This window comes from Aquarana catesbeiana, linkage group LG02, assembly GCF_042186555.1.
Source record: "Aquarana catesbeiana isolate 2022-GZ linkage group LG02, ASM4218655v1, whole genome shotgun sequence".
In the NCBI taxonomy this organism is placed as follows: domain Eukaryota; kingdom Metazoa; phylum Chordata; class Amphibia; order Anura; family Ranidae; genus Aquarana; species Aquarana catesbeiana.
Genome location: NC_133325.1, coordinates 550,822,035 through 550,833,538, shown reverse-complemented (window position 1 = coordinate 550,833,538; position 11,504 = coordinate 550,822,035). Strand labels below are relative to the sequence as shown.

Genomic DNA, 11,504 nt, shown 5'->3' with positions numbered 1-11,504 from the left:
TGAGACATAAATTATGCATAACTCACAGTAATATTTTGGGGCTTGCCAATAGCGGTGTAGCTATTGTGTCCCAGTTTTAGTAGTATTTGTTCAAGCAACTGGATTTGCATCAAGAATTATGGCACATAAAGTATATTTATATAAAGCATTTGGCACATTGGCAGAAAAGATTACTTAATTGTATAACCTTCTCTGATACTTTAAGGATTGTTTGCTTTTACTAATAATTCTTCTAATCTCCGTAATCTTGGCACAGAAAAAAGATGATAAGAGAAAGGTCTTCCTGGGTAAGAAGGAGTTACCTTGAGCAATGTTTGAGTTTATAAAAAGGCATATGAACTGCTACTTCTCTGATACAGAGTTTACCTGAGATCTATCACAATGAAGTTGCTGCTTCTTTTATTCATTTGTCTCTCAGTGTCTGAGGGGCAAGTTAGGTAAGTTCAATAAATAATGCAAAAATTTGAAATTAAAATAGTTTTAGATAATGAATACTGCTATAAGTATTACATTTGTAATCTGTTGTGTGCCTTGTTCTGTGAGCCAGCTGGTTTGATTTTTTTTACACCTTGACAAAACTCAACTAGCAAATGCTTTAAAGTAGAACTATAAGCAAACCTTTTTTTTTTCAATTTGGATAGAGGAAGGGAGGGTTATAACCTCTGTAAGATTTTTTTTCACCATTTGTGTTTGATTGTGGAGATTTACCTTAACTTCCTGTCCCATAACCAAACAGGAAGTAAGAGGAAAAGCCTTGGGGACCCCCAGGTCACCAGAACTAGTGCCCCCATTGGAAGATTTCCTCCCTATTACTTTTCTGGGGACAACCCAATATTTGGGATTTTCTTTTACTTTCACTTTCAATGATAATGGTAAATAGGACAAATGGAGAGGATGAGTCTCCATAATAGAGGCACAGACAGCAATAAAATCTGACAAGTGTTCTAATCCCTCTCTGCTCTATCCAAAACTAAAATAAATGTTTCGCCTTTAGTTATACTTTAATCCTAAATAAGTTGCAAAGTATTTTTCTCTGGGAATGTCTATAATTTAAGACAAGAAACTAGGGAACCCCAGTTCATATTTTATCACATTTTATGGAAGAGACTAGGAATTGTGAGAAAAGCTACAAAAATAACACCATTGGTAGAATGTAAAAACAAATAATCCAAGCATAGTCAGTTTTTCCCATTTAAATAAATGATCACATTCCCTCTCTTCTCAGCTGTAAAGGGCTGGGGGGGGGGCGTCAGCAGCACACTGGGCTTGCCAGTGAATGGCTGTGCAGTGGCTGCATGTCAGGACAAGTCTGATCATTGGAGAGTACACTGAGTTCCCAGCATAGCTAGAGAACTGACCATAATATGCTCTTCTGCTTAGTGTGATCCGTTTTTAATAGGAAAGCAAAGGGACTGGCAGGAAAACCAGGGATTTCAGATAAAGGAAGCAATACAAGGAGAACAGGATACTTTCTTATACAAGTACATGGTACAACAGGCACATATCAGGAATATGAAATGTTGGGGTAACAAACACTTTAATGATCATAAGATTACTTTAATAACGCCTTAGACATAACATGACTGAAAAGAAATACAAACAAAAGCATTACTCAAGCTGACCAATTACACTATAATACCTGCTTTGAGTTAAAAAGGACTTGGCCTATTGGATGCTAATACATACATTCCAATATTTGTGGAAAGAGCTGTTAGTTGTGTCTCAAAAGGAATGGATTTTGAAATTGACGGAGGCTGATCTATGGCATGTCCATAAGAATTCCAGAAAACAAATAAAACGTTCACTAAATATTATTTTAACCTTCCGAGAATGAGAACTTTTTGTCCACAACACTAGTATATACATAGAAACCAAAACAAGTTAAAAAATCAATACATGGACTCTGAAGCTGTTAACAACGTAAAATCATGAAAATAATTTTTTTCCTGCAACCTCCTTTTCAAAAAGTATTTAGAGCTGTTGGGGTTGATTTACTAAAGGAGAAGAGCATTTTCGCTTAGCCTAATGAATATGGTGAAAAGTCATATTGCAAAGTGAAAATGTCCTTTTAAAGTGATAATACCCCTGCAAAATGAACATGCTTTACTTCTTTAACCACTTCCATACAGGGCATTTTCACCCCCTTCCTGCCCAGGCCAATTTTCAGCTTTCAGCGCTGTCGCACTTTGAATAACAATTGCGCGGTCATACTACACTGTACCCAAATGAATTTTTTATCATTTTTTTCCCCACTAATAGAGCTTTCTTTTGGTGGTATTTGATCACCCCTGCTTTTTTATTTCTTGTGCTATAAACAAAACAAGAGTGACAAGTTTGAAAAAAACACAATATTTTTTACTTTTTGCTATAATAAGTATCCAATTTTTTTTTTTTTAAACAAATTTTTTTCTCAGTTTAGGCCAATACGTATTCTTCTACATATTTTTGGTAAAAAATATCGCAATAAGCGTATATTTATTGGTTTGCGCAAAAGTTATAGTTATTAAAGTTATAGTGTCTACAAAATAAGGGGATAGATTTATAGCATTTTTATTTTTTTATTTTTTTTTTACTAGTAATGGCGGCAATATGCGGTTTTTAACATGACTGCGATATCGGACAATTTTGACACATTTTTGGGACCATTCACATTTATACAGCGATCTGTGCTATAAAAATGCATTGATTACTGTATAAATGTGACTGGCAATGAAGGGGTTAACCAGGAGGGGGCGCTGTAGGGGTTAATGTGTTGCTAGGGAGTGATTCTAACTGTGGGGGGAGGGGATTCACAAGGGGAGGAGACTGATCGGTGTTCCTCTGTACAAGGAACATACCATCGGTCTCCTCCCATCTGACAGGACGTGGATCTGTGTGTTTACACACACAGATCCACGGTCCTGCTCGGTTACCGGGCAATCGCGGGTGCCCGGCGGACATCGCGGCCGCCGGGCACGCGCACCGGGACCCGAGTGATGCGGCGGGAGCGCGCGCCCCCTGGGCTGCCTGGAAGGCTGCGCCGTCATATGACGGCGGCCCAGGATAACAGCTGCACCGTCCCGCCGTCATACGACAGCGGGCGGGCAGCAAGTGGTTAACCACAGTGATTGCACAAGCAAGAGAATTCATTTTTTTTTTTATTTTGGAGAAATTTATTGAGCTGTCACAAAACGGTAGGTGACTTGTTTGTGTACACACATTGGTCAATTTGTAACACTTGAGGGAGCTTTTTACATTCTCATAATTGAAATATACTTATAGAATAGCACAGTGGTCATCAACCCTGTCCTCAGGGCCCACTAACAGGCCAGGTTTTATGTATTACCATGGGGAGATGTAGACTAGAATACTGCAATCACTGAGCAGCAAATGATTTCACCTGTGATGTATTTCAGTTATCTTGGAAACCTGGCCTGTTAGTGGGCCCTGAGGACAGAGTTGATGACCACTGGAATAGCCCATTGTTAGCCCCCCCACTAAAATACTTACATGTTTTCCTTCTGACAATAAAAAAGTGATACGTCTCTACATAAGCTTTCTTTCATTTCATTTATATATATTATAGTAGTAACATATTATTATACTGTAATAAGTGGTATATGTTTTACCTAACTGTAGTTAACATTTTGCATACTATAATATACTATAATAGCCACAAAATGATAAAATATGGTGCCTTGACTATATTCCATACTTCATGTTCAATAGAAAATATATTGCAGAAATATGCAAAGAAGTATATTGTTCTTTCTTGAAGGGTTTCCCTGAAAAGAATGAAATCTATCCGAGAAACCATGAAAGAGGAAGGAGTTCTGGAAGACTTTATGAAAACCCACATTAAAGAACGAGCTATAAAATACAACCTAAACAGTCAGAGCAATTTTGGGGTTGCTTATGAACCTATGTATTTGGATGTAAGTGTTCATTGCTTACATATTTTAATAATGTAAATTACGTATAAAAGATATGAACCGAACATAATTACTTTCTCTTCCAGAACTATTATTTTGGTGAGATCAGCATTGGAACCCCACCCCAAAACTTTCTTGTTGCCTTTGATACTGGTTCTTCCAATCTTTGGGTCGCTTCTACATACTGTCAAAGTTCAGCCTGTAGTAGGTAGTATTTTGTAGAGCATCTGAAAATGTAGTTGTATGATTGTTATTAAATGTTATATATGACATACTAAATAGTAGCCAAAACGAGCACTGTTTATAATTAGTGTATAATTTAAAATATTCAATGCAAGCTACAACTATTTATAATGAATTATTTTATTACAATTCACAAAATATAAAAATTAGCCAAGATTTGCAGGTTGTTGAAATAAAGCAGGATTGAATGCCAATACATTTTGTTGGGTAGGAAGAGCAAGACCATCTGCCAACAACCCTATCCATTCCCACAACACAAACAGAAACTGCCTGTTTCTGTGATAGGAATAGTCTAATGGGAGACCTTTGATCTTTATAATTTTGAAAATATTAGAAATATGTCATTCTGTTCTGCATATTTTTTATAACATACTCCTTTTCCATTACCTTTTAGCCAACCACCCACTATTTAATCCTACCCAATCTTCTACATATACTTCCAATAATCAACAATTTTCAATGTGGTATGGTAGTGGTAGCATGACTGGAGTACTGGGTTATGACACAGTGACAGTAAGTACCTTTTTTTTTATGTCCTTTGTATATATGAAACATATGATGATTAGTTAAAATCCCTCCCCGTAGAAAATTAAACTTGCAGGTTTTACTAAATGGGAGATCAATCAGTTTTAAAACTTATCCTAATATTAAATCATTACACTAATAAAGTGTAACATGAAATCTGGTCAGAGTCCACAGCCCCCCACCCTGAAACACTGCCTCCTCTCCATCTTTCTTTTAGAGGATCCAGGTGGTTCTTCTCCTCTAGGCTCATGTCAGAAATCTGTAAATGGAGAGATTACAAGTCCCATCTAACACCACGGCAGAGGGACTCATAGTTTCCAATGAAGTACAGGTGTGGTGACATTACCTCCCTTATAGTCTACTAAAACTTCCACCAGCTTAATAATCAAAGGTCTGGACCAGAGCTTGGGAATTGCACTCACAATCCGCAATCCTCACAATGCTTCAATACACAAAAATAATAAACGCACATTTTTTACATAATGTGGGTGCATTTATTTTTTTTTTTTTTTCAAAAGTCGGAATTAGATTTTAATCTGCCTCATAGATTGTATACTTTGTTAACGGTTTTTAAAGCAGTTGTAAACCGCTGGGCGAGTTTTTACTTTTTCTCTTACCTGCAAGGTAAAGACATAATGTGCTGGTATGGTGCCTGAAAGGGAAGCATTCCAGCGATGCAATTCCTGTGCGCCTTGTGCCATGTTATCCAGATAGGAAGCAGCACAATGCAGACAACAACTTCAGTGTGACAATAAGCTAGATGCAAAATAAAACACCTGGAGTGTATAAACAGGTTCATGGGAAAAAGGAAAACAAACATAGAAATGGGGGACAGAAAATGTCACATGCCTAGATTCAAAGGAAATGCTTGTAGGACCTACTTCAACAAGTATATACCTGAACAGTATGAGTGTGCTCTATGCCACAATCAACACCCTTATCTGTAGATAAAAATAAAAAGGCTACGAACTTAAACCATTTAAATGTACCGTCTGTGATTTTTTTGTGTTTTTATACAATATTTTATTTTTATGATGTAACAATAGATTTATACCAGTTACCATATATCTTTTATAGGTATTCTCATGTATTTATATATTATAGGTACAAGGGCTGTCCATTCAAAACCAGGAGCTGGGTCTGAGTGTCACTGAACCAAGCAGCTTTTTCTATTATGCCAAATTTGATGGTATTTTTGGAATGGCCTATCAGTCATTGTCAGCAGAAAGTGCCACAACCGCCATACAGGGTTTGATACAGCAAAATCTTATTCCACAGCCTGTGTTCAGCTTCTATCTCACTGGGTGAGAATCAACTAAAGCCTCATACACATGATAGGACTTTGTACAAACTTTCCCATGGATTTTTGTACAAAGGGCGTTGGCCATAATTTGTATTGCCTACACACGGCAGAACTTTTTCAGCCAACTTTCACCAAATCACGTGGTTTTTCAGCTCTTTACCACCACCCTTTGGTCAACTTCTGTATTGTCTGATATTGTGTCAATCTCGCTGCTTTTATCGGCGAGATTGACACCTTGCGAGCCGGGTTCACACTGGTGAACTCCACGCCAAATTTTAAATAAAATTTTAAATAAAAAACCTGCATGGGTTCCCCTCCAGGGGCATACCAGGCCCTTAGGTCTAGTTTGGATTATAAGGGGAACCCCCTATGCCGAAAACCGGCGTGGGGTCCCCCCAAAATCCATACCAGACCCTTATCCGAGTACGCAGCACGTCCGGTCAGGAAAGGGGGTGGGGATGAGCGAACGCCCCCCCCTTCTGAACCGTACCAGGCCGCATGCCCTCAACATGGGGGGTGGATGCTTTGTGGGAGGGGGGTGCCCTGCAGCCCCCCCACCCCAAAGCACCTTGTCCCCATGTTGATGAGGACAAGGGCCTCTTCCCGACAACCCTGGCCGTTGGTTGTCGGGGGCTGCTGGCGGGGGCCTTATCGGAATCCGGGAGCCTCGCCCCCAGATCCCGACCCCCCACCCTATGTGACTCGTACCCCTACCCATTCACCTAGGGAAAAAAGTGTCAATAAAAAAACACACTACACAGGTTTTTAAAGTAATTCATTAGGCAGCTCCGCGGGTCTTCTTCCGACTTCGGGGCTCTCTCTGGCCTCTTCTCCCAGTGTCTGGTTCTTCTTCCACTGCCCGGTTCTTCTGCCGGGCTCCTCCGCTATCTTCTGCTCTTTTGCCGCTCTCTTGCTAGCGGTGGCCCAGTCTTCTTTGTCGTCTTCTTCCCTCTTCTCTTCTTCCGATGTTGACATGAGGCTCTCTCCCATTGTAATGCAGTGTGAGCGCCTCGCAATGACTTATATAGGTATGGGGCGTGGTCACAGGGTGATATCATCTGGTGACCCCACCCCCTTATGACGTCACAGTCCCAGCATGTCCCGGGACTGTGACATCATAAGAGGGCGGGGTCACCGGATGACATCACCCAGTGACCACGTCCCGTGCCTATATAAGTCATTGCGAGGCGCTCACACAGCATTACAGTGGGAGAGAGCGTTGTGTCAACATTGGAAGAAGAGAAGAGGGAAGAAGACGAAGAAGACCGGCCACCGCTAGCAAGAGAGCGGCAAAAGAGCAGAAGATGGTGGAAGAGCCCGGCAGAAGAACCGGACACCGGGAGAAGAACCGGACACCGGGAGAAGAGGCCAGAGAGCGGAGAAGAACCGGGAGAAGAGGCCGAAGAGACCCCCGAAGTCGGAAGAAGACCCCTGGAGCTGCCTAATAAATTACTTTAAAAACCTGTGTAGTGTTTTTTTATTGACACTTTTTTCCCTAGGTGAATGGGTAGGGGTACGATGTACCCCATACTCATTCACATAGGGTGGGGGGCCGAGATCTGGGGGCCCCCTTATTAAAGGGGGCTCCCAGATTCCGATAAGCCCCCCACCCGCAGACCCCGACAACCAACGGCCAGGGTTGTCGGGAAGAGGCCCTTGTCCTCATCAACATGGGGACAAGGTGCTTTGGGGTGGGGGGGGCCGCAGGGCACCCCCCTCCCCCAAAGCACCCACCCCCATGTTGAGGGCATGCAGCCTGGTACAGTTCAGGAGGGGGGGCGCTCGCTCGTCCCCACCCCCTTTCCTGACCGGCTCGGATAAGGGTCTGGTATGGATTTTGAGGGGGACCCCCATGACGTTCTTTCGGCGTAGGGGGTTCCCCTTAAAATCTATACCAGACCTAAGGGCCTGGTATGCTCCCAGAGGGAAATTCCCTCTCTCGCTGAGTGTTTTTCCTATTGCAGCCAGCGCAAGATGTACAGTACCCTGTCGCCGAGAACCAGCGCGATGGGATCGCTCTGGAAACATTCTCGCGGCTGCGTACTGTAGTTTATACAAACAAAAGTCCGGTGGTTTTGTGTACACACGATCAGACTTTGCTCCATCGGACTTTTGTTGTCGGAAAGTTTGTGCGTTCACACAGCCAACAAAAGTCCGATGAAAACAGAAAAAGTTTGTCCGATGGAGCGTACACACAGTCGGATGTTGCTCAAAACAGCTAATTTGCATGTTTGTTGTCAAAAAGTCAGAACGTGTGTATGGGCCTTGGGATTAAACATAGACCAGGTTGCCGAGATATATCAAAGCCATGTCTACCTAAAACTTCAAGAAACACTGGGGAAGATTTACTAAAACTGGAGCTTGCAAAATCTGGTGCAATTCTGCATAGAAACCAATCAGCTTCCAGGTTTTATTAAAAAAGTTTAAACAAACAAGCTGAAGTTAGAAGCTGATTGGCTACCACATCTGCACCAGATTCTGAGTGCTCCAGTTTTAGTCTTGGATTGTCACTCTTGGCAGCCAATCAGATACTTTCATTTTCCCTGACATTTATAAGCCAGTATAATAAATTATTTATGGTAATTCCAGTCTAGAATATAATTACTTGATAAGCCTGTAGGTTAATTCCAGGGGGCAGTGTTTATCAAAGTATCAACGATTTCCAGGTTTATACGAGCCATTATCAAGTTTTTATCAAGTATAATGCTTCCTTGTTGTTTAATCATTTCATTATAGTATTAGTATGTTTACATCCAGCTGTGTAATGAAATGGACTGAAATCTTACAACCTTAAAGAGACTGAGAAACAAGGGGGTTTGTCATAGGCGTGCGCAAGGGGTGTGCCAGGTGTGCCTGGACACACCCTAATCCTGGAGTTGGCAACCCATCAATTGTGGGCAGGTGACAGGTAAGCCGCGATCCTTACTTGCCGACCCCCAGAACTTGGACAGGATAGGCGGCTGGAGTGGAAATTAAGGGACCGATCTGTATTTTCTTCTGCAGCAGCTGAAAGTAGGCTTCTCCTCCTCTTCCTCTCCCCGATATTCAGCTGCCACGGGAGGAAAATACAGGGGATTGGTACCAATGTATGCCACCCCTCTTGTCCCAGTTCTTTTTCTTTCTGCTGCCCAGGTCCCCCTGTGTGCTCACCTGCTCCCCCCCCCCCATTGTTGTAGGATGATGAGTGGGGAAAAGGCCGGTTAATATGTCACAAAGGCATATGTGTTGGAGCTTTGAGGTGCACACCCTAATACAATAGGCTGCGCACACCTATGGAGTTTGTTAAATGACAGCATAGCCTTTGGAAGCAATGTTTTAGCTGGACAGAAAACTGAGTTTAGTTTCAACGCTTTCACATTTCTTTTTGGCATATTTCCTCAAGGAGAACGTTTGTAGAGAATGTAGTAGAGCTTTCCAGAAAATAAATACATAATTTATTTAATGTCACATAGGAAAAACCTAAATATTTGTTAATAAGTAGTATAAAGATGTTTAATAAGAATACCAGATACTAGATTAACACAAACACATTAAATCAACTTTTTTTTTTTTTTTTGTATCGCTAAACTGTTTAAGGAAGACCAAAATATGCCAGGAATGTTCTAAGGTGCAACAAAAAGCAATTTGGCATTTTAATACTTTCTATGGTTGTGGCACATAACCAAATATTCTACTGAAACTCAAAGTATTATGGTTAGGTCCATTTTAAAGCAAGGAAAGATCTGTTTTATCTATTTCTAGAGTTCTACTTATTTATCGGAGTAAGATGTGAGGTAAAGAGCACTGAATCATGTCCAGGAAAATTTTAAACAATTGAGCTTCTCTGTCACTTGATTGTATATTTAAAGTAGATATGGGTACTGTTTTATTTCACTGCACCTCTCTTTACTTCATAATTTAATTACTTAGACCAAAATGTCTGCAACAACTTCAAACTATCAAATAGATGAAAATACAATATGCTTTACTCTAAATCCCAACACAATATATAGTTTATTGAACTTGTTCTTTGTGTCAAAGTTTCAATAACTGACTGCCTTTCATCTTTCTAGTCAATCTGGAGAAGTAATATTTGGTGGAGTGGACAGCAGTTTATATTCAGGCCAGATCTATTGGACTCCAGTTACTGAGCAGATTTACTGGCAGATTGCCATTAATGAGTGAGTATCAGTTAACCATATTTTTTTATGACAGCCTGGTGAAATTTGGACTGTCGAAGAACTAAATGTATTTGAAGCAATTGCATTTTCACAATATGTGTACATTTTCTGTCAAGTTCGCTAAGGCAAAAAAAGTGAAAAGTGTAATAAGCTACCCGACAACTTACATTTACTAACCTTTGAGCAAAGTTAATAATCTTTACAGTTCTTAATGAAATAATAATATTATTAATAGTCATTAAAAATTAAATTAAATGTATACAAAAATTCACAGATACTTTAGGTCTTGTGAAGATGCTAAAAGGGTACTGTATAAGTGTCTATATAGCTTTTTTAAAGATTTTTTTTTTTAACCCTTCAGATTCTCAGTTAATGGACAGCCAACTGGCTGGTGCAGTCAGGGCTGCCAGGGCATTGTGGATACAGGAACTCCTCTTCTTACCATTCCACAGCAGTACCTTGATACCCTTCTACAGTCTCTAGGTGCCCAGCAAGGGCAAAATGGAGAGGTAATGATATTTATAAATGTTCTAACTTTTCTGGAAATAAGCATTAACTTCTCTCTTAAACCCAACCAAGGTTCTGATTATAGTTTGCTTCTTTTTAGTATTATGTAAATTGCAACAGTGTACAAAATCTACCACCTATCAGCTTTACCATCAGTGGAAATCAGTTTTCCATTCCTCCTTCAGGATACATTCTACAGGTATTTATAAACATTAATTTCACCATGTTTATAATGTGTTTTTAGTCAGCAGTTTTTGAATAAATGCATCTATCACTGTTCTTTTCAGATCAATGGAAATTGTGTAGTTGGATTTGAGTCAACATACCTACCTTCACGGAATGGTCAGCCACTTTGGATTCTGGGGGATGTATTTCTTAGGCAGTACTATTCTGTTTATGACCTTGGCAACAACCAAGTTGGCTTTGCAGCCATGGCCTGAACAGCAGTAAAAACTGAACACAAAAAACTATCTCCAACACCACAACCAACTAATGAATCAAGGATCCCACAAAGTTAAATGAAGACAATGCCACAATTAAGGTTTTATATTAGAGGGTAAAATTGTTTACTGTTCAAAGCTGAAATGGCACAGACAAACAATAATAAATGCATATGACAATAAAACAATTATAACATTGTTATTGCAAATTGATGAAGTCTACTAAATTCTGTTTACATCAAAAGGCCCATATAACCTAATAATGCAGTTTCAGAAAAAAAAAAAAAAAAACTATAACCTTTTATGTGAAAAAGTTTTTTTACAATGTCAACACTCCTCTACTTGTTAGGTTCAATGCACTTGGATTTCAGCTTATTTTTTGGCTACATTTAGGTCACATAACTTACATCATATC

General features: G+C 40.0%; 1 protein-coding gene across 1 annotated transcript; it reads left to right on the top strand.

Annotated features, from left to right (window-relative positions):
* Window positions 1-299: 299 nt before the first annotated feature.
* LOC141128563 (gastricsin-like) lies at window positions 300-11,127 on the top strand. Its single transcript, XM_073615922.1, has 9 exons — window positions 300-437; window positions 3,758-3,914; window positions 3,998-4,115; window positions 4,549-4,667; window positions 5,784-5,983; window positions 10,035-10,142; window positions 10,504-10,651; window positions 10,750-10,848; window positions 10,937-11,127. The coding sequence occupies exons 1-9, from the start codon at window positions 382-384 to the stop codon at window positions 11,087-11,089; spliced, it is 1,158 nt and encodes a 385-aa protein (XP_073472023.1). The 5' UTR covers window positions 300-381; the 3' UTR covers window positions 11,090-11,127.
* Window positions 11,128-11,504: the final 377 nt, after the last annotated feature.

Excerpts from the sequence above, each read along its gene's own strand:
- LOC141128563 (XM_073615922.1), top strand. The coding sequence starts at position 382 with ATGAAGTTGCTGCTTCTTTTATTCATTTGTCTCTCAGTGTCTGAGGGG. Across the intron at positions 4,116-4,548 it reads CTGTCAAAGTTCAGCCTGTA|CCAACCACCCACTATTTAAT; the intron begins GTAGGTAGTATT and ends ATTACCTTTTAG. Across the intron at positions 10,143-10,503 it reads TGGCAGATTGCCATTAATGA|ATTCTCAGTTAATGGACAGC; the intron begins GTGAGTATCAGT and ends TTAACCCTTCAG.